General features: G+C 38.5%; 1 protein-coding gene across 1 annotated transcript in view; it reads left to right on the top strand.

Annotated features, from left to right (window-relative positions):
- Positions 1–22,240, top strand: part of LOC124595123 (DNA polymerase delta subunit 3) — a 43,017-nt gene that overhangs the window by 9,178 nt on the left and 11,599 nt on the right. Inside the window, exons 5-6 of the mRNA XM_047133721.1 lie at positions 15,462–15,620; positions 16,383–16,827. Coding sequence (XP_046989677.1) covers positions 15,462–15,620; positions 16,383–16,827 — 604 coding nt within the window. The remainder of the gene's footprint in view (positions 1–15,461; positions 15,621–16,382; positions 16,828–22,240) is intronic.

The following is a 22,240-nucleotide window of genomic DNA, read 5'->3' as shown; positions in this document are numbered from 1 at the left end:
CCCGAAGTCACTTTTATGTCTGGAGATTTATCTCAATTGGGAATGACAACCTATGTTATTTTGCTAGGAATGATTCAGTCTAATCACACAGCTGGTTAGACATTCTGTATGCTCGTATTTTGTTCATTAGAGGGCAGTATAGAACTGTATTGAATGCCGTTTGGAAGTCAAGGATCATGGCACCATCCTGGGCTCCTGTATCTACTGTTTTCTGGGTTTGGTGGGCAGAGTGAGCAGGGTTTCACACTATCGTTGTCTTTGGAACCCATGTTGATTCTAGAGAGGAGATTTTTTGGTCACCAGAAATATCATAAACTGCAAGCTTGAACAGTGCTCCAAAATTCTACAACAGACTGACTTCAAAGATATAGGCCTATACTTGTGTGTGTTTGTTTGTTTGTTTGATGACCCTTCTTTAAACTAGGTGTGACCTGTGCTTTTTTCCAATCATTAGGAATGCTTCACTCCTCCAGAGGCTAATGGTACGCTGCTCCTAGAAGAGGGGCAAGTTCTGTCGCATACTCTTGTGTAGAATGGAAGTAGTATCCTACCAGGTTCATGTTGTACATAACTAAATGACAGGCCATACATTATTGCATATGAAATGTAACCAATATATCTAAATTGTATTTTAAGTTGAGACCAGAATGATATATCTTTTCATTCTTGAGAAATTGGTTGTTATATCTGCGGACGGTTCACTCGCGGTGCACCCGAACCTTTCCTGCGCTTCAGGAATCAAGTGGCGTAAAAATCGTTGTATCTCATAAAAGGTTCAAGATACTGAAACGATGAATTTTGGAAATGACAGCATGCAGAAAGGACTATTTTATCAAATGATTAACACTATAAAAGCATGGGGTTTTGTCCAAATTTTCATAGCCAAACAAAGGGAGAGAAACAGGTAAACGGGGTATCAAAGTGACCAGCATGAAGTCTAATTTGGCACAAAAATATTTAAATTCTTGAAAGTAATCAGGGTAATTAATGAAGACTTAATTAATGAGCTGAGGAAAAATTGAAATATTTCACGAAAAGCTGCTGTAAATGCAATGTCAAAAAGAGTTAATCAGTTCAAGACCTAGCTATTTTGCACATAAAAAGATACATTGGAGCGGTATTTAAATGTCAAAAAAGCTTCCTTCGAATCAAGTACGTTAGGAAGGCAAACAAGGAGTCAGTAAGATCATGCTTTCTGAATAAAACTTGAAAATAAGAAATGAAAGAAATCAGTCAAATATTTTATTAAATGAGTAGATCAGAGAAACGTTCTACGTGCCTTTGAAGGATGTTCGAAATCATGAACAGAAAATGAGGTGCACCAAATGTTTCCCTAATATTTTTTATTTCATACTTTTAGACAAATCATTACACAAAATGTTTGACTTTCTTTTCAAAAAATTTTTATGCTTTACTTTTACAGACTATTTAGAGTAATTGCAGCACTTGGCCTTAACATTGACTGCTGATGAATTACATTCACAACATGAAGTATCTGTAAAATTTCATGGTTCATTGTAATTTATTAGGAATTAAGTGAGTGTGATATACTGGGATAGGTGTGAAGATCAAGTTCTTTGGCAAGTTCTTAAAAATATACTTAGCAATGCAGTGTAAACAGTATACATAAAACTTATATACAGAATTGTTACGGAATCAGTAAAAATATAAGGAGGACTCGGAATCGAACCCAGGACTATTTCCTACCATGTAATCACAAACTGTATACGCTACCCCTACACCACAGCTAGCTTTTGTTCACTGGTATCAATCCCGTACTTACATTTGTATTTAGCATAGTCAGTCATGTAGTAGTCATTCCTCCGCATTTATTGGCTGTTAAAAGTTCTTGATCATGTAAAAAACATTTGTACTTAATTTATTGATGAGATAGTCAAATGCTCCTCTGCTCATTCACGTGTATTTGAAGAATTTGTGTAGTGATCTTCGTACTTGATATTTGTGAAATTCTCCATGGAGATTCCTCCCTTTGTAAATTCCATGCAAAGCATTCCTTTTCGCTTTATTTTCTTTGGTAAACCTAATTCTGTAGCCTTACTCTCCAGCTACAGTATTCTACAGGTTAGGGATGCTGTTTTATAGAAACAGCTGGTTGGCTCTAAGCAACCATCTTGTAACGGGACTTGGTTGCTCGCACGCACGCAGGACACCCAAGCTTTTCGCCTGATGTCGCTGCGCTTCTGTTGCTCACATACGACACGGCCTTACTGCAGAACTTCCATGCAAGTGCTTTACGTACATCCCAATTTTCTGCTGTTGCATGTATAGAGGATCATAAAATGTCTAATCACATTAATGTGAACACCTGTCAAAAACCTGAATAACCACCTTTTGCAGTGTGGGCCAGTGTGAGATGTGCAGGAAGAGTGTCATTGAGGTTCTGGAAGGTACTGACAAGAGATTTGGAGCCATGCCAACTCCAGTGCCGAGGCCAGCTGCACTAGGTTTCTCGGTTGAGGATCCATGGTGCAAAGAGACCAATTGAGATGGTCCCACAGATTGTCGTGTTGGCTTCAATCCAGGGAGTTTTATAGTGAAGGGAGAACAGTAGCTCATCCTGATGCTCTTCGAACCATGCATGTACACTGCGAGGTATGTGTCATGTTGCATTGTCCTGCTGATGGATACTATTGTGCTGAGGAAAAACAAACAGCATGCAGAGGTGGACATGGTCCCCAAAAATAGATCTGTACATGTGTTGATCCATTGGTTCACCTGGGCAGTCATTTGCTCAATAGTTGCACATCTTTTCGACTGGTACATATTTCCATAGCCGTTCTTGAGCGCTCTCATCTATGGCGCGTGATGCACCACAGTTGCCTCGATGTCGGTTTTGGATAACACTATTTTACCATGCACAGTATACCTTATTTCTAAATGAATAAGTTGATTTTTGAATGTGTGTATAGTGTACGTGATGTCTCTGCCACAGGAATTTCTGCCGTGTCTAGAAATAAACTTTGCTGCAGAGAAAAGGGGACAGGGCTATATGAGATGAGCGGAATAAAGCGGAATGGGTGAATGCCAATCGCTGTTTGTGTGGTTGACTGGGTTTGCGAATGATCAGCATTGTTATGATTACTAGCGAAATCCACAGATTCAGACTACCAGAGTGGAAATAAATGACTAACAGGAATAACAGATAAGAAAGGTTACATATTATCTTCTCACTGTATCCAAGAAAATGAAATTTTGGCAGAAAATATTTGGCCAGACCTCTACTCTAGTAAGGGCCAGTTTGACTGTCGCTAAAGTTCTGTTCTGGGATTAGCACGAAAATGCATTGTGCGAACATGTAACAACACCTAACCAGATAATAAACACAGGATAACTAAACCAGTGATTGTGGCAGGATTAGTGAAGTTAAACGGAGAATGAGTTTTGACTCTGGTAGGAATAGTTCCAGAATTAGTGATGACAATATTGATTGTTAGAACGAGGAAGGAGAAGAAACGGGGACATCACACATATTATGGAAGACTATGACGATTCCAAATTTATATAAAAATTTTGTACTACTGCTTTTCGATCACATGCTTCAGAAACTAGAGCTTATAGATGAAATGTAGAACTATTTCCAACATAAGACTTTTTGCTTGCAGTAGGCCTAATAGGCATTTGATATTGGTACTTCATGAATTATATTCTGTCTTGTTATAAAAATGACCATTTGTGCCAAAACAGTCTCGTTTATTTAGTGTGTGTTACGATTTCTGCAATATTAGGCAGGCCTATTTCATTTTATCTAGCAGACAGTGACAGAATACATGCAGTGAGATCGAGAAACCACACCAGTCTTGGGTACTATTTGTATTCACTGTTTTTTCATGTAGCAAAACATTTGGCGAACTTTGAGGTAACACATTCTTTCCCAGAAAGGAAAGCATGCCATGTAAAGCTGTAGCAACATCAGGGAGAAAACCCCTGAAAAACAATTTATCCCTTAATGTGGATCTACTGCACTTGCAAGGGGGGGCCACGATGTTTGAAACGCGGATTTACTGCAAACTTCGTACACTCATAGTACTCCATGAGGACAACAAAATGTGCAAACAGTAGCGCTTACTTCTCAAGCGTTATTGAGAAAATCGCAAGATAATTTCAGTCGTCAAATATGTACCAGTGCATGGCTGTCATTACCATAAAGCGGCGGCAGCCAAGTGGTTAGCATCCAAGCCCCATAATTGTAGGTCGTTGGTCGCTGGATCGAGTCCCATTCGACACTCTCCCCCCCTCCCCAACACAGTCATATTCTTTACTATTTATATTACAATTGATATAATGGGAAAATACGTGTAATCAGATGGACTTTTATTAAATTTACAATGTTATTTGGCAGGCTACAATTATTTATTATCACAAATAATATAATATTCATAACTGCCGACTAGTAAATGACCAAACGCATAAAGTTATACTGAAAATGTTTGCTTGTCAATGATTTGAGAAATCCCTTATGCCTGAAAGGAGCCCGAAACTACTTGTTACCTGCAAGTTTTAACTGCCGCAGACGGCTTTTGAAAGATGTACAACTATGTGTTGCTTTCGACATTACGAGTACAAGTTGCAGGATGGTATTTTTCATAAAAACATGGAAAACATAAAGTTAAATGGCTCCAGCTGCATTGAATAAATGCTATGTTTACGTATAGGCAAGGTGTTTTGAGATTTTCCATGGAAAAACAAACCTCGCTAACATTTTTAAAAACCTCCCTTCCATTCGATAATTTGTAAGCAAACCATGCATAACGCAGCATTTCCTTAAATATCAGCGCTGGTAATTCGTCATGCAGTATCGGGCGTATTTTAATATGTCTTAACAAGAAGCAGTTTCTCATTCTCTTTTGATTAAATAAGAACAATTTTGAAGACGCTTAATGAGATGTTTAACTTGCCTGTAGAAATAAACATTGCACGGCTGGCAAACTGGCGTGCATTTCAGAAGTACGACTTGAACCGTACATGTTCCAAGTCCTTCGTCATCGGTGAAAATTCCGTTGTACAAACCAGGATTCGTTTGACCCCTGCAAGAATCTATTGTTAATCAGAATTTTTTCTTTCTTCACGTAGGGAAGCATGGCACTAGATAAAAACGAACAATATAACTGCGTGGTAAGTTTCCCGGATTTCGAACTTGTTGTGATGACATTCGGAAGATTTTTAGTTAATTTGTCAAAAGTGTTCTGAACCTTTGGTCCAAAGTTCCCCGTGGCTTTTCGCAAACAAAGAAACACGTGCGGCAATAATTCGCCACACACTGTTATTGCATATTGTGCTATGTACGAGTGCGTCACCTTATTCATATTGCGCCTTCTGACAAACACAGTCTTCGAATTTCTTTCGGCAAGAGTTCTGTTGTATGTGGACTGGTACGGGCAACCTGTCTGGTCTGTATTGATAACAATTTTTTTTTTTTTTTTTTGAAATTCCGGATGATTGCCTTCATCTGCAATTGAAACTTTCTTGTGGCTTCCAGCGTTTCTTCTGCACACACACATTCCCTCAAGCTCACATACTGCGTGATCTTCCTCTGCCGAATTCTGTGCCATAGTCTGACTTTTTTTTTGTCCATGAAAGCAATGCTTTGAAGATGAAGTCCTCCGATTGGAATTGGCCTGCAGCAGCCAAACCCCACTGCTGTAGGTTTCTGGTTGTTACCTGAAAAGTAAAATCAAAGTTTCATTTTATTAATATAATTATTTCTTCGCATGAGGTTTTTGAAGATATAGAAAATTAGATGTAGAGTGATAAAAATGAACACTTACTGGCAAATAATTTTGGCGAGACTCCACGAAACGGTCATAGGTCCATGAATTAATTATCGAATATTTATCAATCGTTAATCCTCCAGATTTTATGTTTTCTTCCCATCTCTTCAATTCTACTTTTCTTGTCAACTTCTAGACCCTTTTATCTGGAGAGTTTGAAGACTCCATTTGGGGTGTTCTTTCGCCAGTTTAACAACTTTTATTTTGGTCTCCAACGGAACATAATTGCCGTTTGATGCCTTTTCTGCTGGCTCATAATCTTCATCGTCGGACGAATTTTCTTTGACTTTACGGAATTGATCTTCTTTGTCTACTTCATCAAAATGAATAAGGTCCTCGTCAGTGATGAGTATTTTTTCTCCTAACATTTCCATAGTAGCCCGATACAGTTCTTCTCCAATTACCATAACATTGGCAGAAATCATTGCTGCGAGCATGGCCTTCCCCTCGTTGGTCGTTTACTAGTCAGTAGTTATTAATATTGTATTATTTGTGATTATAAAACTTTGTAGACTGCCAAATAACATTGTAAATTTAATAAAAGTTCATCTGATTACACGTATTTTTCCCATTATATCAATTGTAATATAAATAGTAAAGAATATGACTGAGTTTGAAAAAAACAAAAAGTGACGGACGGGACTCGATCCAGTGACCAACGATTACAGGGCTTGGACGCTAACCACTCGGCTGCCGCTGCTTGATGATGATAACACCCACGCACAGGTGCATATTTGGCAACCAAAACTATCTTGCAATTTTCTCAATAACGCTCGAGAAGTACGCGCTACTGCTTACACTTTTTGTTGTCCTCATGGAGTACTGTACGAAGTTTGCAGTAAATCCGAATTCCAAATGTCGTTACGTTAGACGTCGTACACACATTTAAAATTTGTTTTTAACGCACTGCATTTAAAGATAAATATTAATCTTGTACTGTTAGAACAATATTTTTAATAATCTGCAATTTTCCGTCCCCTACAGTGGATAAATAATTAGTCTTAGTGGGGGAAAATAATAAAATTTAATGTGGTTTAGTTTTGTATGGGAAACATTTTTCACTAGAAGCTACAGTTTTTGAGTTATTTCAAGAAAAACATAAAGTGACCTTAAAACGTCTGCATCCCCATCCTGCACCCACCCCAATGCTCACACCCCACCGGACAGGATTTTTAGCATTCTGTTGTGGACACTGCCTCCTTGCAGTGTGCAAAAACTTGTGACTATGTCTTCATTGATTGAGCTAGTAGCTATAAATTATTGTTCATGTCAAGTCGGAAGGTGACCCTGTTGAAGCTATTTTGTGTCTCCTCCTTCATTAATCAGTATCAGCCAATAAGTCTTAGTCCCCTTCCAATCACATCGGCACTAGCTGCCCTAGATGGCGGTAGCAGCTCTCCTTCAGACAGTGCTGTTGCAGGCCACAGTTTCATTCATAGAGCAACAACATTATTTGTTGGAGCTGAACTGTCACTGATTTGTGGTAATGATGTAGTTGTGGATCTGCGACTGTAAGCACTAGGGCAATAAATATGAAGTGCTTCACAATCAGGCAAGTGGGTTTATTCACTGTTTTCATTGACTTTTTGTAATGTGAATCTGAATGCAGGACTTCTGTTAATTTTTTTGAAGTTAAAAATGGACTGCAGAAGCTTGCAACATCATCGAAAGAGCTGTATACTGGATTGTAAATTAAATTATCAGAGCTGTAAAAATTTAGGAAACATTAATTTTCTGTTGCCAGGAAAGCACTCAAATCACAAGAAAGTGAATGTTACTGTGTTCCGTCGCTGTCGCTGTGATAACAGTAATTCGTGGTTTTCAAAATGCACAGTTTAATAAAAAGTTGCTGTTTGTTAAAATAATTGATTAGATATTTGCTGTATGAGAACTTATTACCTTTATTGAATTTGTTTCATTATTTTCAATTTGAGATCACAGAAAATTGCCTTCAGACTATCAATTTCCATATTTATTGAATTTTTACCCCAATAAATTTGCAGGTATAGACATTTATGAGTGGCATTTCTAACGTTTTGGGAAAATTGCTCAAATAGAAACAGCAATTTTGTATTACTATAATACAGTCCACATGCCACTAAAACTAAAAAGTAGTAACTGGTTTAGATAACTTTGTCATCAGGAAATCGTCTACTTGGGAAAAATCATGTCGTCATGATGCCATGTCAACTATTCAGTGTCTCCTGTTAAGCTCAGTGTAAAGCATCTAGTCCTATAACTGTGCAGCATCTAATGCAGCATCATAAATACAAGAAGTACCTGAAAATTTGTTTGAAACAAGTTCCATCATTTGTAATTTTCTCCTAAGCTTAAATATAAACATGATGTAACATATCCATTTGAATCTGATTGTTGACTACAATAACATGTTGTATTATTTGGCAATGTGGAAGGTGTCTTTCTCTTCCTGTACATGGCAGCTTACCAATATCACATGCATTATTGTTCACCATGGTATGTCCTGTAGGAAATAATGAGTCATTGTACTGACGAATGCATTAGAGAACAAAATTATTTGCATTATGAATCTTATAACGATATGTTTACGTAATGTGTATACATAATCATACAGTTATAAATGTCCCCGTTCATAGTCCCTAATTATAACAATATGTTTACTTTTGTGCTGTAAAATATAGCTACAATCAGCGGTGGAAATATATTTGTGAATGCCGACCGTATGCGGCTGTTTCTAGTTGGATCGTCTGATCAGTCAGAAGTTGCATTGCAGAGGAGAGTAAATGCCTATTCAAAATATAATTATTTTTGGATAGCTCAACATGAATTTCCTAAGGGACCGTAGTTTATCATGCATTTATCAGTAGAATATGGCGCGGAGAAAATATTTCTCCGCATGCAACTTCCGTCTGATTTCGACGAAAGAATTCGTGACTGTGAACTCTCTATTTGGCAGAAACATGAAGAAAATTAAATAACTTCATGAAGGAGTGAGTCATAGATTCTATACTAAATAAATAGTCCATACACCAGTTCCATTTAACTCTGAATTTATGGCAATTAATAGATGAACTTACACTGCAGTGAAGGATTTAACATGGATGCCATTTTGCCCTGAATTTATGGCAATTAATAGATGAACTTACACTGCAGTGAAGGATTTAACATGGATGCCGTTTTGACTGGCACTTCCCTTCTCGTAATGAAAATAATTCCTTTGACGTTTTCACATGCACATCGCACAATAAATCTACTGCTATGCAGTATTGCATTTTTACTTTACACTAAAATAATATTATTTTTAACAATAATAATATGGCGGCAAGACATGCGCGTCCGACACAAATTACAAGAGACAAGAGAAAATGAGTTACTGAGAAACTGTTCGTCGAGAATATCGCACACCAAAAGAATGTGTAAAAGTGTTCTTCTTCTGCCCGTTTTTCGAGCCGCTGTTTTCAAAGTCATTAACTCGCTGCATCTCTGACAGTGCTTCAACAATAAACACGTTACATCACAGGACGTTCACCTTTTACATTCTCGCAACATTATTTGCTGACTGTAGCTGTTGCCGAGTGACTGCTCAATTAGAGAATGATTTAAAATGATAAGGCAATCACATAATGTTACAATCTATTCTGTAACATGGTTGTTGCACAGAAAAAAAGCAGCAGATTAGCTGATTAGTCTGCAGAAAAGAGAATGAAAGTTTAGAAAATATTACAGGGATAAATGTAGTAATATTGAGTATTTTGTATGTGCTTTGGGAAAACCTTTCTAATTGTTCCATTGATTTTAAAGAAGCAATGTTAGGCACTTCCCTTAAGGGGAACAGGAGAGGAAAAAATAAATGTCTGGAAACTGAAAGAAGAGGAAACCAGAGTAAAGTATTAGGAAATTTTAGGGAATAAGATACTTGTAAGTGAATATGAGCCAATGGAACAGGAATAGGGGAAGATTAAGACAAAAAATTGCCCTGCAATTTGTTTTTGGAAAAACAAGAAACCTTAAAAGATGCAAACTAATACTTCAGTGAAGCGATAGAGTTAAAGGAGCACTTCAGGAAATGAACAGAGTGTGTAGCATGTAGTTTTAGCAAAGGAAACCGGATGCAAAGGATGAATACAATACCAAGAAGATAGTAGCAGAGGTGGGGAGGAAATTGGTGGTAAAATGGACAGGTGTGATGAAGGAAAACAGCAAGAGCAACAGGAAAGTACTATATGGGTTGTGAAGACAGTGAGAAAATGTGTGAATGAAAACTCCACTATAATTATGTAAATGGGAAAGAAATAAACGATGATAAAAAAATCTAAGTATTGTGGAAAGAGCTCCTGCAAGCCCTTTTAAATCCACGTTAGATAGTTGAGGGGGAGACCAAATGAAGAGATGGATAAACCAAGGAAAATATACTGAAAAGGATTTGACTTGGGCAGAAGTAGAATCAGCACAGGAAAGTATGAAACGAGGGAAGGCACCAAATGTAAATGAGGTGTCAACACTAATGGTAGAAGCAGCTGGAGTTACAGGGAAGCAGTGGCTATACTAGTTGATGAGGAAAGTTCGGAGCGAAAGTGATTTACTAACAGTAAACATAAGTATAGTGCACACATTGTGATTTGACTGATTTTAAATGGGAGTGCTGGGTGTGGTTGAAGAAAGTGTTGCTAGAGAGAGGAGTGTTGCAAAGAAAGCATGTTTTCTAAGGAGTGTCTACCCTCATTGTGGATAGTTAGCTTTCTTTTCTGAGAAGTAGTTTTAGGTAACATTCGGAATGCACTGAGAATTACATCATTCTAGAAAAAGGCTGTTAAAAATGAGCTGTATTAGTTGTCTCATTGACTCATTAGTTTGTGGTTTAACAGAACACGTACAAAAGCTAAATTTCATTTATTTTTTGTCATTTTGAAAATGAAATTGTTCAGAGAAAATTCTGTATTATCCTGCAGTGTAGTTAGCTTTTAATGTTTTTGAGTTTTTGATGATTTGTATGGGGGGGGGGGGGGGGGGGGGTGAAGAGGTGTTGGAGGAAACACTCTAATATTTGATTGCACTCAGGGGTAAAGGTTTCAGGATGTTTGGGAACCACTCAGTTAAACTGTGGCATTTTCTGGTCACATTGGGCTCTACTATCACAGAATATAAACATGGAGTGGGTGTATAGGCCAAAGAGTCTGTATTACAGATCTGTTTTTATCCCAGGAATCGTATCTAGATACATCTGTGCCATGCATTCACATATGTATTAAATACAATGTTTGCACAACTAGTATAAAAGGGCAGAATATATACAGTATGGCAGTTTACACACACACACTGCTGCTCGACTGGTTGCAGCTCACTTCACTATCGTCGCTCGCCTACATCACTAGCTGAACGATATGGCCGGACACAGAAAGGGAAGCAAGCTTGTTGCTGCACTGGAACAGCCGATGCAGAAGCGCATCGTGCTGCAGTGCTACAAATTTCACCAGCTGGGGCATGTTGCCAAAACATGCAAGGCACCGTTTCGTGCCTCAGTGCACAGAGGCGCATGATGCACGCAATTGCCCCAAGCCACATGGTGTGGCTGCCAGGTGCATGAACTGCGGTGGAGCCCACGCCACAAATTTGCACGGCTGCAGCTTCTTGAAGGAGTACGGATAGCTGCTTGAAGGAGCACGGAAGTCTGAATGCCGTGAGACGTCCTGTGGCAGTGTCTGGCGACAAGACAGCCGCCCCATCCTCCCACTCTGGCGAGGGATTACGGGCCGCAATGAAAGAAGAACTCTCAGCTGTTCATCATCAGCTCCAGCAGCCGTGTGATAAACTGCGAGTGCTGAAGAAGACATCTGTCCTTGCCGCTGCCTCCCCGGGGAGGCGGCCGGAGGGGGTGGACACTGCCACGCAGACATCCACAGCCCTGCCCCCTGCAGAAATGCAGGAGACAGAGCATCTGCTGATGGATGTGGAGTTGTCTGCTCTCCGCTCCTGCTGTGGAGGCAGACTTGCGAGCCAAGGAAGAGATGCCAACCACTTCCTCACAAGACGAGGAAGAGACAGAGGAGGAAGACCTGCCCCAGTGCCTGCCACTCCCAAACGAGCACAGCATGCAGCCCTTCCGGAAGAAGATTGCAGTGCCTCTCAGGGATGGATCGTACCCCCATTGGGGCAGTCCATACCCCTTCTTGCCACTGGATGTGCCCAATCCTCCCCTTCCCCACCAACAGTATGACCTTAGCCACATCCATAGCTTGTTGAACAAAGTGATGTCCCGGAAGGATTTGCGACTCATCAACGCCCACCCTATCTTCATCCCCTGGGACTGGGAGCACGTCTACCGTGTCTCGGAGAAGTGGGTGAAGGAAGAGTGGTGCTCTGGCAGGAAAAAGCCTGCCCCAGATCAGGCTGCCATTGAGTACTTCGCCAACCTTAGGAAGTAGCGCTATGCCCATCCAAACGTGAGGTCACCACATCACCAAAGCAGATAAAGGAGGAACAGCAGCCATGTTGCTTACCCTCTGCCATACTAGGACTATATGCCAGTCCTTTCATTAGTGCAGTGCAGTGCAGTATGTCAGTGTGTAATAAAGAGAGAAAAACTGATGTTACCTGTCACGGACAACATATAGAGTAAGTAGGACATAGTGGAAAATGTGTGTCTGTCATATAAGTTGTCATCTAGGACCTTGATGTAATGGTGAGCAAATGTTTCATATCAAATTAGTCGGTTTTACACACAGGAAATGGAGGACACTGTTAACATCCTGTATGTACATTGTAACTGTCGGTTCATTAAGGATGTTGTCAGGATGTCTCATCATGTGAGTGTATATCTCAATTTCTTCTTGCATGTTCAGTAATTTACATTTTTTTGCCTTGTGAAGACTGATGATGTTTTTAGTGATGTCATTAACAGATGCTCGCATTCTCTTAAATGAGCACTAAATGCTGAAGCATTGGATTCACTAACATTAATATGTTCTCTAAACCTCACCTTGAAGGTTCTCCTTATTTGCCCAACATAAAACTTATCCCACCTACATTTCCATCAATACTCTGCAAACCACTGTGAAGTGCATGGCAGAGGGTACATCCCATTATAAAAGTTATTAGGGCTTCTTCCTGTTCCATTCACATACAGAGCATGAGAAGAATGATTGATTTCCTCTGTGTATGCTGTAATTAATTTAACCTTGTCCTCATGATCCCTATGAGAGCGATATGTAGGGCTTCACAGTGTATACACCTAGAGTTATATTTTAAAGCTGGTTCTTGAAACTTTGTCGTTAGGCTTTCTCCGGAGTAGTTTATGCCTATCTTCAAGAGACTTTCTGTGACACTCTCCCAAGGGTCAAACAGACTTGTGACCATTTATCCTGCCCTTGTCTGTATACCTTCAGTGTCTTGGGTCCCACACGCTTGAGCAATATTCTAGTACGGACTGTGAGTCAAATGCTTTTCGACTATCAAGAAATACTGCGTCTGCTGACTGCCTTGATCCAAAGCTTTCAGTTTTGTAATGTGAGAAAAGTGTGAGTAGGGCATCACATAATTGATGTTTTCAAAATCCATGCTGGTTGGCCTGGGAGAGGCTATTCTGTTCAAGATACTTCATTGTGTTTGAACTCGGAATATGTTCTAAGATTCTACAACAAATCAGTGTTAATAATATTGGATGTTAGTTTTATGGATAACTGTTGTTACCCTACTTGTAGACGTGTGCGACCAGTGCTTTCTTCAAACTACTGGGCATGGTTTTTTGTTTGAAGGACCTACGATAGATTATCTTTGGAAGAGGGGTTAGTTTAACCACAAATTCACTGTAGAATCTGAAAGGAATTCCGTCGGGCCCTCGAGCGTTCTTCAATTTTAACGATTTGAGCTGTTTCTCAACACCACTAACACAGTCACTATATACTAATGTATATGCTCTGGATATGTTATATGCCTGGCTCTTATCCTGTGTTGCATATAATGCGTTATTCTACAGTGTCTGCTGTCTTCAAGCAAATTTCCAGCCTAATTTTTTGGAACGTACATATATTTTTTCGGAAATGTGACCCCAGTACGGTAAAATCGTAGACAAATCTTTTTCTTTTTGCTTGCTCATTTCTCTTGTGACCCAGTCTCTATTCCTAGTTTGTTCATGCCGTTTCTTGGTGTATAACCTCGTAATTAGTGTTGGGTCACATTTCTGATAAGATGAGTAGTTCGTTTTGAAAAACTAGGCTGCAGTTTGACTTAAGGTAATCAATATTTTGAAGTTAAATCCATTTGCCTGTTGAGGGCCTGTAGACTACTAGGACTTATCTTGTGTGTATACTGAAGTATAAACACTGAAAGAGCTGTTTGACACTGCACTCGTTTAGTTCTGTAGTTAGGAACTTAATTCTACTTTGTATATACAATCAGCCCCTCTGATGCATGGATTCTTACTCCAGCAAGAGGACCCTCCAATGTGTGGTGCTTGTGGCTTGCAGATCATGGTGCACACATTTTATTGGACTGCATTTCATTTGCCAACTAGCGACGAATTTGCTGGCAGATCTACAGTCTATTATATGTAATGTTCAAACAAATGTGGTTCAAGTTTTAAAGTTTTGTGAATTGTCCAACATTTTTAACAGTATTTTAGAGAGATGTTTTTAATTTGTCAACATGGTCGCTAGCTCACCAAAGTTTTTTGCAGGTGGTCAGCCAGTCACATTTCCCTGTGCTTTTCTTTTAGCTCATCTGCATTTTGTTTTCTCTGTGTTTTAATTTCTTGATTGGCTATCTTCCCTCCTAACTGGTTTTAATTCATGTGAGTGTGCATGTGAGATAGAATGGCTGTGTGGTCATTTTGAGTGCATGCTTGTACAACAGTTTTAGTTCATCTCCACATTTGTTTGTTTTAATAAGTGTAAGGGCACTGATGACTCTGCCATTGTGTGCCCATAACACACACACACACACACACACACACACACACATACACACACACACAATTCAACTTCAGGCCAGAGAATGCTGCAGTATCGCTGGTCTACCAATTAAATATTTTACTTGCATTAAATGTGTTAACAAGAAATACTTACAAGCTGCAGAGCACAGCATAGAAGGTTTTCACATGAATTTAATTGCTGCTCATTTTGCTTGCAGCAGTTTAAGCTGTGCTCTTTTCTTGCCTCCCATTGGCTATGCGCAACTGACGCATTGCGACCAATGACCTTTAGAGACACACCGTCTTGACTGGTGCTGCCCGTGATCTAGACTTCAGCCAGAAAATCGAGTTCTTTTTTTCCCCCCTATAGATTATCAATGATCTTTGTATCTGTACATGTGACCTATAGCTGCTCATGCCAGTCTCACTGTGTGGGGCTGGAAGTATCCTTTTTTTCTGAAGACCGACTGTGGAATTCAATTTGCAGTTTAAATGACCTATTGCTGTAAAGCTGACAATTATCTCTTGCTTCTTGAAAAAGTGAGAAAGCAATTATTTAGTCATCCACCATCATTAATATACTAATGGGTGTCCACTTTCGAAAGATAGTAATAAGTAGTGCTTTCTGAGGAAGTTCCCTAGGTTCTCTTAAGGTAGCTGAATGAAATATTTATTCATTCTTTATGTGTGTGAGCGTATTCTGTTAATGTTTAAGTGTTTCGTTATACACTTCAGCGAATTAGAACTGTTCCATTAATCACAAACATATTTTGTGTGTGGTTTTTCAGACAGAAAATTCCAACAAGCATGTAACCAATGGTGAAGCAGACACAGCAGAAAAAACTGTAGAAGGTAACAGTGCAGTTGTAAAAAATGGTCCAAAACCGGGAAGTATTGCTGCAATGTTTGCAGCTCGAGGTAGCAAGGTCCAGAAGTCATCTGAAAGTGTAAGTATTTTTACATTTTGCTTCATTTAAAACTGCTAAAAAACAGTGAAATAAGTACATGCCGAAGTACGTAAAGAAAAAAAAAATCAATTCAAACAGTGTCCAAAGTGACATAAATTGAAAAGAACAATATTTGAGCTTTTGCTTTCTATACAATATCTTTTTGAGTAACAACAGATTGCTACTTGCCATGAAGAGGAGCGATGAGTCACAGGCAGGCACAACAAAAAAGAATGTGAGAAATATTTAAGCTTTCAGACAAAGTCCTCCTCAGAAGTAGAACTCTTATTCTGTCCTGGACTTTTCATTGTTCAATTTCCTTTTCATAATGAAAATAACAATCTTAGTTTCATTAAAATAGCAATCATTTCTTTTTTCTCGAGTGATTTAGAAAAACCTCTGAGAAGCGGTCAGTATTCCTTCGCTCAGATTTGATGGCTGCCAAACTTGCCTAGATGTGCAGCTCTAACATTTAGTTTTGGAAAGTACATTATTGTTTTCTGCCATCATGTATCATATTAAAGTAAATGAGAATTTGCTATTTTCTTCATATATTGGCTATTGCAATGAATACAATAGTGGAACATCAGTCCAGCACTTTCTGAGAGGTCTAGCTTAGTACTCATGTTTTCTGCCACAGCTCCTTTCTCTTTGCTCAAGGAAAGCTTGTCCAGTTGTTGTGTCCATGTAAAAATTATTTTTTTCCCTTCATGATGCTCATATGTTTTTAGTATGAGTTTAAAAGAATCTGTATTATTTCAGTCAAAGGCACCTGCAAAATCCACTGCAAAGGGAAAGAGTGGAGGTATTGCAACATTTTTCAATAAAAATGTTGGAGAAACAAATGCTAACAACGAAAAACTTCTTAAAAACCAAACAAAAGAAGCAGCACCTGATGGAGAGAAGCCAAAAAGTGAGGAGAATGGCCATTGCCCATCACCTAAAGGGAATGACAGTCCTCCAGAAAAGAAGCGTAAGTCAGTTCCTGAAATATCAGAGCAAGAATCAACTTCAAGTAAAAGAAGAAAGATTTCAGAGGATAAAATTGATTCAGAAGAAGTAAATATGAAGTCAAAAAAAGTTGTTGAAACCAAATCAAATAAAAGCAAGAAACCAAATAAAAGGAAAGAAAAAGGCAATGATAACATTGAAAAGTCAGTCAAGAAACGGAAGAGAATCATTGTTGCTGACTCTGATAGTGATGATGGTAAGTTCAGCTGAACTATACTTTAAACTGTAATTTTTTCTTGTCAATGAATAATATTTATTGCCAGAATTTGCAAACATTAATGATGCTCTAAAGTGCCAAAGGCCGTGCTCAGTTATTATTATGTGGGAACCTACCAGGAATGTTGAAAACTACTAGAGGTATAAAAGGTGAAAGAGAGAAGTCAGTAACTCAGGTGAGCTATCCTTTCTGAAACAAATATGTCTTTATATGAATATTTAAAATAAGTGAAAGACAACCACTGACCTATAGAGGACTGGTGTGTGGTGCACACAAACATGTAGTAGAATACCATTAATGCTGTGGAGCTCTTGCTCTTTTTTTTTTTTAGTAGGAACACACACACACACACACACACACACACACACACACACACACACAGAGAGAGAGAGAGAGAGAGAGAGAGAGAGAGAGAGAGAGAGTGTGTGCGTGTGTGTGTGTGTGTGTGTGTGTGTGTGTGTGTGTGTACACCACTAGAAAGAGCGCTAGAGCTCAAATACTGGTGTTAACTATTTTCTATGTGCTTTGCACAATTCCTCTTTAGATAACTGGCTGCCTTTCTCGTATTTTATATATTTTTCCAGACAGGAATATCCATTATCTTTATATATGTAAGTCTGTCTGATCAGTGATGTACATGTTCTACCATAGTAGCTCCTAGTAAATATATGGAGACCACTGATATGTCATTTCCTCTCAGGGCTTCCTTCACCTTATCATTGTGTGCTGCTTTATTGTAGCAAAAGTTTTTTTGTTTGCTGTCAAGTAATTTTCAAAATGTTTCTCAACTAAAACAGGACCTTAGTTGCTCTAATTCTTTTACAGAAACATGACCATATGAGCAATACCAAGTTTCATAATTTGTATTTTCTTCATCTCTTGCCAGTTGCTTGATTTCTGAGTGGCCTGCATCTTTCCTTTGCTTTCTGAATGTTCACATTTCTCATCTTTATCTTCCAGTTTGTGCAAAATCAGCATTACATTACTGACTCACTGTTAATGATTTATGTAGAAACACAGTTGATATCCTTTTTGGACTGAAAGATCTAACAGTATTGTCTTGATATTTTCAATTGTTTTGCATGAAAAATTGCTGGCAAATCAGGTGAGATAGATGAGCCTTAAGACGTTATTTGCTTCTTACTTCTTAAATTATTGCACTGCCAGTGAAGCAAGTTATATGTCACGAATTGGTGTGATAAATATATAAGTTGTGTGATGGACTGTCAGCTTGCACTCAATTAGATGTGGAGACTTAACCAGATTATCTATTTTTAGTGCAGTTATTGAAGTCTTCTTGAAACAGTAAATTAGTGAAGTATGAGGTCTTTTCAAAAAATTCCAGAACATTCATAATTTTGCGCCATTGGTTTGTGAGAGTGAAATGCGGTTGACACCCCAGCACATGCCTGTGTTTAATGTGTAACTGCCAGAAGTTTCGTTGTTGTATGTCTCTTAGTTATTGTTCAGTGTTGTATTGAGTAGAATGTTGTGTTGCATAGTTTGCAAATTTTGAGATGGCAAAGTTACAGGAGCAACGTATCTGCATTAAATTTTGCGAGAAACTCAAGAAAGTCTTTACACAGACACACCAAATGAGGTGGGAAACTTACGGCAGCGAGTGCTTAGGCCATAATCGGTGTTCCAAATGGTTCACAAAAGATGACCCTCATTCAGGACACCCTTCGGTGTCTAGTGACCCTGATGTTAGGAATGTCTGTGAAATTGTGCATGCCAATCAAAGACTGACTGTCTGAAAGATTGCAGAATAATGTAACATTTCAGTTGGATCATGTCTTGAAATCCGGACACAGCATCTTGTAAAGTGCATCGTGTTGGCACCAATTTCGTCCCACAGCTCTGAGGCAAGACCAGAAAGACCCTCACCTCACAATCTGTGAAGAGCTTTTGGATCGCACAGATGAGAACGAGATGTCCTGCATAACTGGTGATGAGATGTGGGTCTGCGGTTATGATGTTGAGACCAAGATTCAATCTTCGCAATGGGTCGAGAAAGGTTCTCCAAGACCAAAAAGAGCTCATTAGGGCAGGTCAAAAGTCAAAGCCATACTGACAGTTTTCTTTGACTCTGAAGGATTAGTTCATCATGATTTCGGACCACAGGGACAAACTGTTAATTGAAGATATTATCAGGACAGGTTGTGATGCCTGTGAGAAAGAAACGGCCTGGAATGTGGCGAGACAACTCATGGCTCTTGCATCACGATAACTCACCCACACGTTCATCCTTGTTGGTGCATGACTATTGCACAAAAAACAAAATCACTGTGCTGCCTCATCCTTCGTACTCTCCATACATAGCCTCTGCAGACATTCTTTTTATTTCCAAAGTTGCAAACCCCATTGAAAAGACAAAGATTTGCAGCGATAGATGAGATAAAAGAAAATTTGCAGGCAGCACTTTGTGTGAGCCAGCAAGAGGCGTACCAAGACTGCTTCCGGAAGTGGAAAGAGCATTAGGAGCAGTGTATCAATTGTGGAGGAGAGTATTTCGAAGGAGACCATGCATAATAAATAAAAGGTAAGCATAGAGAAACTTTGTGGGCAAAGTTTCAGAATCTTTGGAACGGACGTTGTATATCCCCAAATTACCTTCGTAATAAGTATGATGATTGTAAGTGAGGAGGGGAAATACTATATTGCATAGCACGTAGACACAGGCAGTTTTGAAAGCTGAATTGTGTAATGCTTACTAATTGGTGGTGATTTAGCCCTGCTTGTGTTACAGCTATCTGTCAGAAGACTGTTTTAATAAAATGCAGTGTTTTATTAAAATAGGCTTTTGTACTTAGGCTATCATATTAACTAGTAATTCATTTGTGTTAGTGCAGCACATATTTTTATAGCTTTCTTTCCATTATTTTTTTGAATACTACGGTAAACAGAAGAGAAAAATTAATTATAAAAAAATATATTCTCTCACCAGCTGACACTGTGCAGGTGGTGTATAAATTCCATGCTTGTAGAAACTTACTGATTCAGAGCTAACAATGCCACCAAGCCAGGTTTGAAATTTTGATAACTTCTTTTGTGAAATCGACCAAGTGCAAGCAGGCACTGAGCAACATGCAATGTACTTTTCAAGATAATTCTTCCAACACTGAGACCAAAACATGTCTCAGTTGTTGGCAAAAAATGCCAGCTTCGATGAACACACTTGGCGAGCAGTTTGTAGCAGATAGCACCCTTTTTGTACCAAAAGTTGCAAAATATTTGCTGTTCACGCAGCCGCTTGCTTGAGGAGACGCCTTCTGTTTGGGCTTAGCTGTTAACTCCCTCTCATGAAATTAACATAAAGACACTATAATTCATCACTAATAGCAGCATTGCATAGGATTACCAGATGGATGAATTGAGGATGTTCAAGCAAAAACGAAGATAGAGCACCCCTTTGAGTTTTATTGTTTCGAATCAGACCATGTCGTACTCCTGTACATAACTTCTGAACCTTGCCCGTTAAATGAAAATGTTACAGGAAGGCTAAGTGGTAACAGTTCATTATATTTTCTAATTATTGAGACTTCTCTGAATGTGGAAAATCATTCATACCATAACAGTCTTTCCTTAATAGAAAAAATCATTTTCTGACATGATTTCTCTGATAGCGCTTGCCCCACACATGGCACAAATGTCTTGAATGACTTCCGCTGTCATCGTTACTCTAACAAGCTGAAAGTGAACAATAAGTCTCAATTGAAACTGTTTTGTAACACTCAAACAACGTTTGTGAGATTCAAGTATGAAAACTCCACTATGTAACCGCCAAGCATATACGTGCTAGAACTTCAAAAAAAAAAATGACGGTTGGTAAATGCACTAATCATAACATATGCTCAAGCACTCAGAACATAAATATTTTGATATGTCAACCCATTTTGTTTTAGGTAACTTTTAACTATGATGTACACACTTCAATGTTCCTCACAGTGTGTGCTGCATTAGCAGTGCCTGCAATGTAGTTTATAGCAAAGTGCAACAGTAAACAGTATTATGTTTGCCAATGCTAGAACAGAAATGTGCACAAGATGCACTATGTTGCAATCATTTGAGCAGACATTAGCTGGTGTAAGACAGACTATATAATAATAAAGATTTTATTGTCTTTAAGCCATTACAGTGATTGACGACGTCAAATGAAGATACAATTTATAATACATTGTGATAAGGTATTGACTACTGAAATATTTTACCTTATATTACAATAAATGAACAATGGGTCATCTGTTGGATTACTGCATTTTACAGTTGAAGAATTCATTGATATCATAGAATGGGTGGGCAATAAAGCATTCATGCAGTCTTTCTTTGAATGTATGTTCAGGAAGATCCTGTATAGCATGTGGCAGCTTATTAAATAGTTTGTGCCCTGTGACTTCATAGCTATTTATTGATTTTGATAATCTGTGGTAAGGCGTGTATATGTGTTTGATGCTTCTTGTGTTGTAACAATGTACGTTTTCTCTACGTTTCACATCTTGTAGGTTCTTCTTCGTAAAGATTAAGACATTGTATATATAGAGGTTTATTACTGTCATAATTTTTTGTTTAGTAAATAAGGGTTTGCAGTGAGCCTTATGTGAAGAATTTGTAATTATCCTAATGGCTTTCTTCTGCAATAATAGGATGTCATGTGTATGACTACAGTTACCCCACAAGATAATGCCGTAGGATATTATACTTTGGAGAAATGCAAAATAAGATGATCTGATGTATGTTTCAGGCACACAATTTCTGAGTTGTCTTAATAAATAAATTACTCTAGATAGCTTATTACTAATATAGTTTACATGTTGTCCCCAGGATAACTTTTCGTCTAAATAAACTCCCAGGAATTTAACAGAACTAGGGTCATCAGATAGTGGCTTGTCTCTTAGAGTGAAGATTATCTGCTGAGTTTTATTTTCATTTAGCAGGAAACCATTTGCTCTGAACCAATATGCTGCATGAGTGAGTGTATTGGTGAACTAAACTCAATAATTGATTTTCATCGGTGGGTGGAGAAACTTAAATGATGGCATGGACCAAAGCTGTTTTCAATTGGGAGGATGAGAGTCTGAGGTTTAACATTCCATCCACGATGAGATCATCAGACTAAACAGCCTTTGTACTTGACTTTCAGCATTTAATTCCTTGAATGTATGATTGCAGTGATCATGATTTGAATCCCATTTTGGCCATTCTAAAAGATGCTTTCTGTAATTGCACTTTTAACCCCAGTACCTATTTTTGTAATAATTTCACAAACTTTGTGATGTCATTAAGCTTAAAATTATTGCATTAACAATGACTTCAATATCCTTGCTATTATTGGTAGATATACATGTTACTGAACCAAAGAAAGAAAAAAACACATTGACAATTTGACACACAT

The sequence above is a fragment of the Schistocerca americana genome, chromosome 2, assembly GCF_021461395.2.
Source record: "Schistocerca americana isolate TAMUIC-IGC-003095 chromosome 2, iqSchAmer2.1, whole genome shotgun sequence".
In the NCBI taxonomy this organism is placed as follows: domain Eukaryota; kingdom Metazoa; phylum Arthropoda; class Insecta; order Orthoptera; family Acrididae; genus Schistocerca; species Schistocerca americana.
The sequence above is the reverse complement of the archived record's forward strand: the minus strand, read 5'-3'. Positions and strand labels throughout refer to the sequence as shown.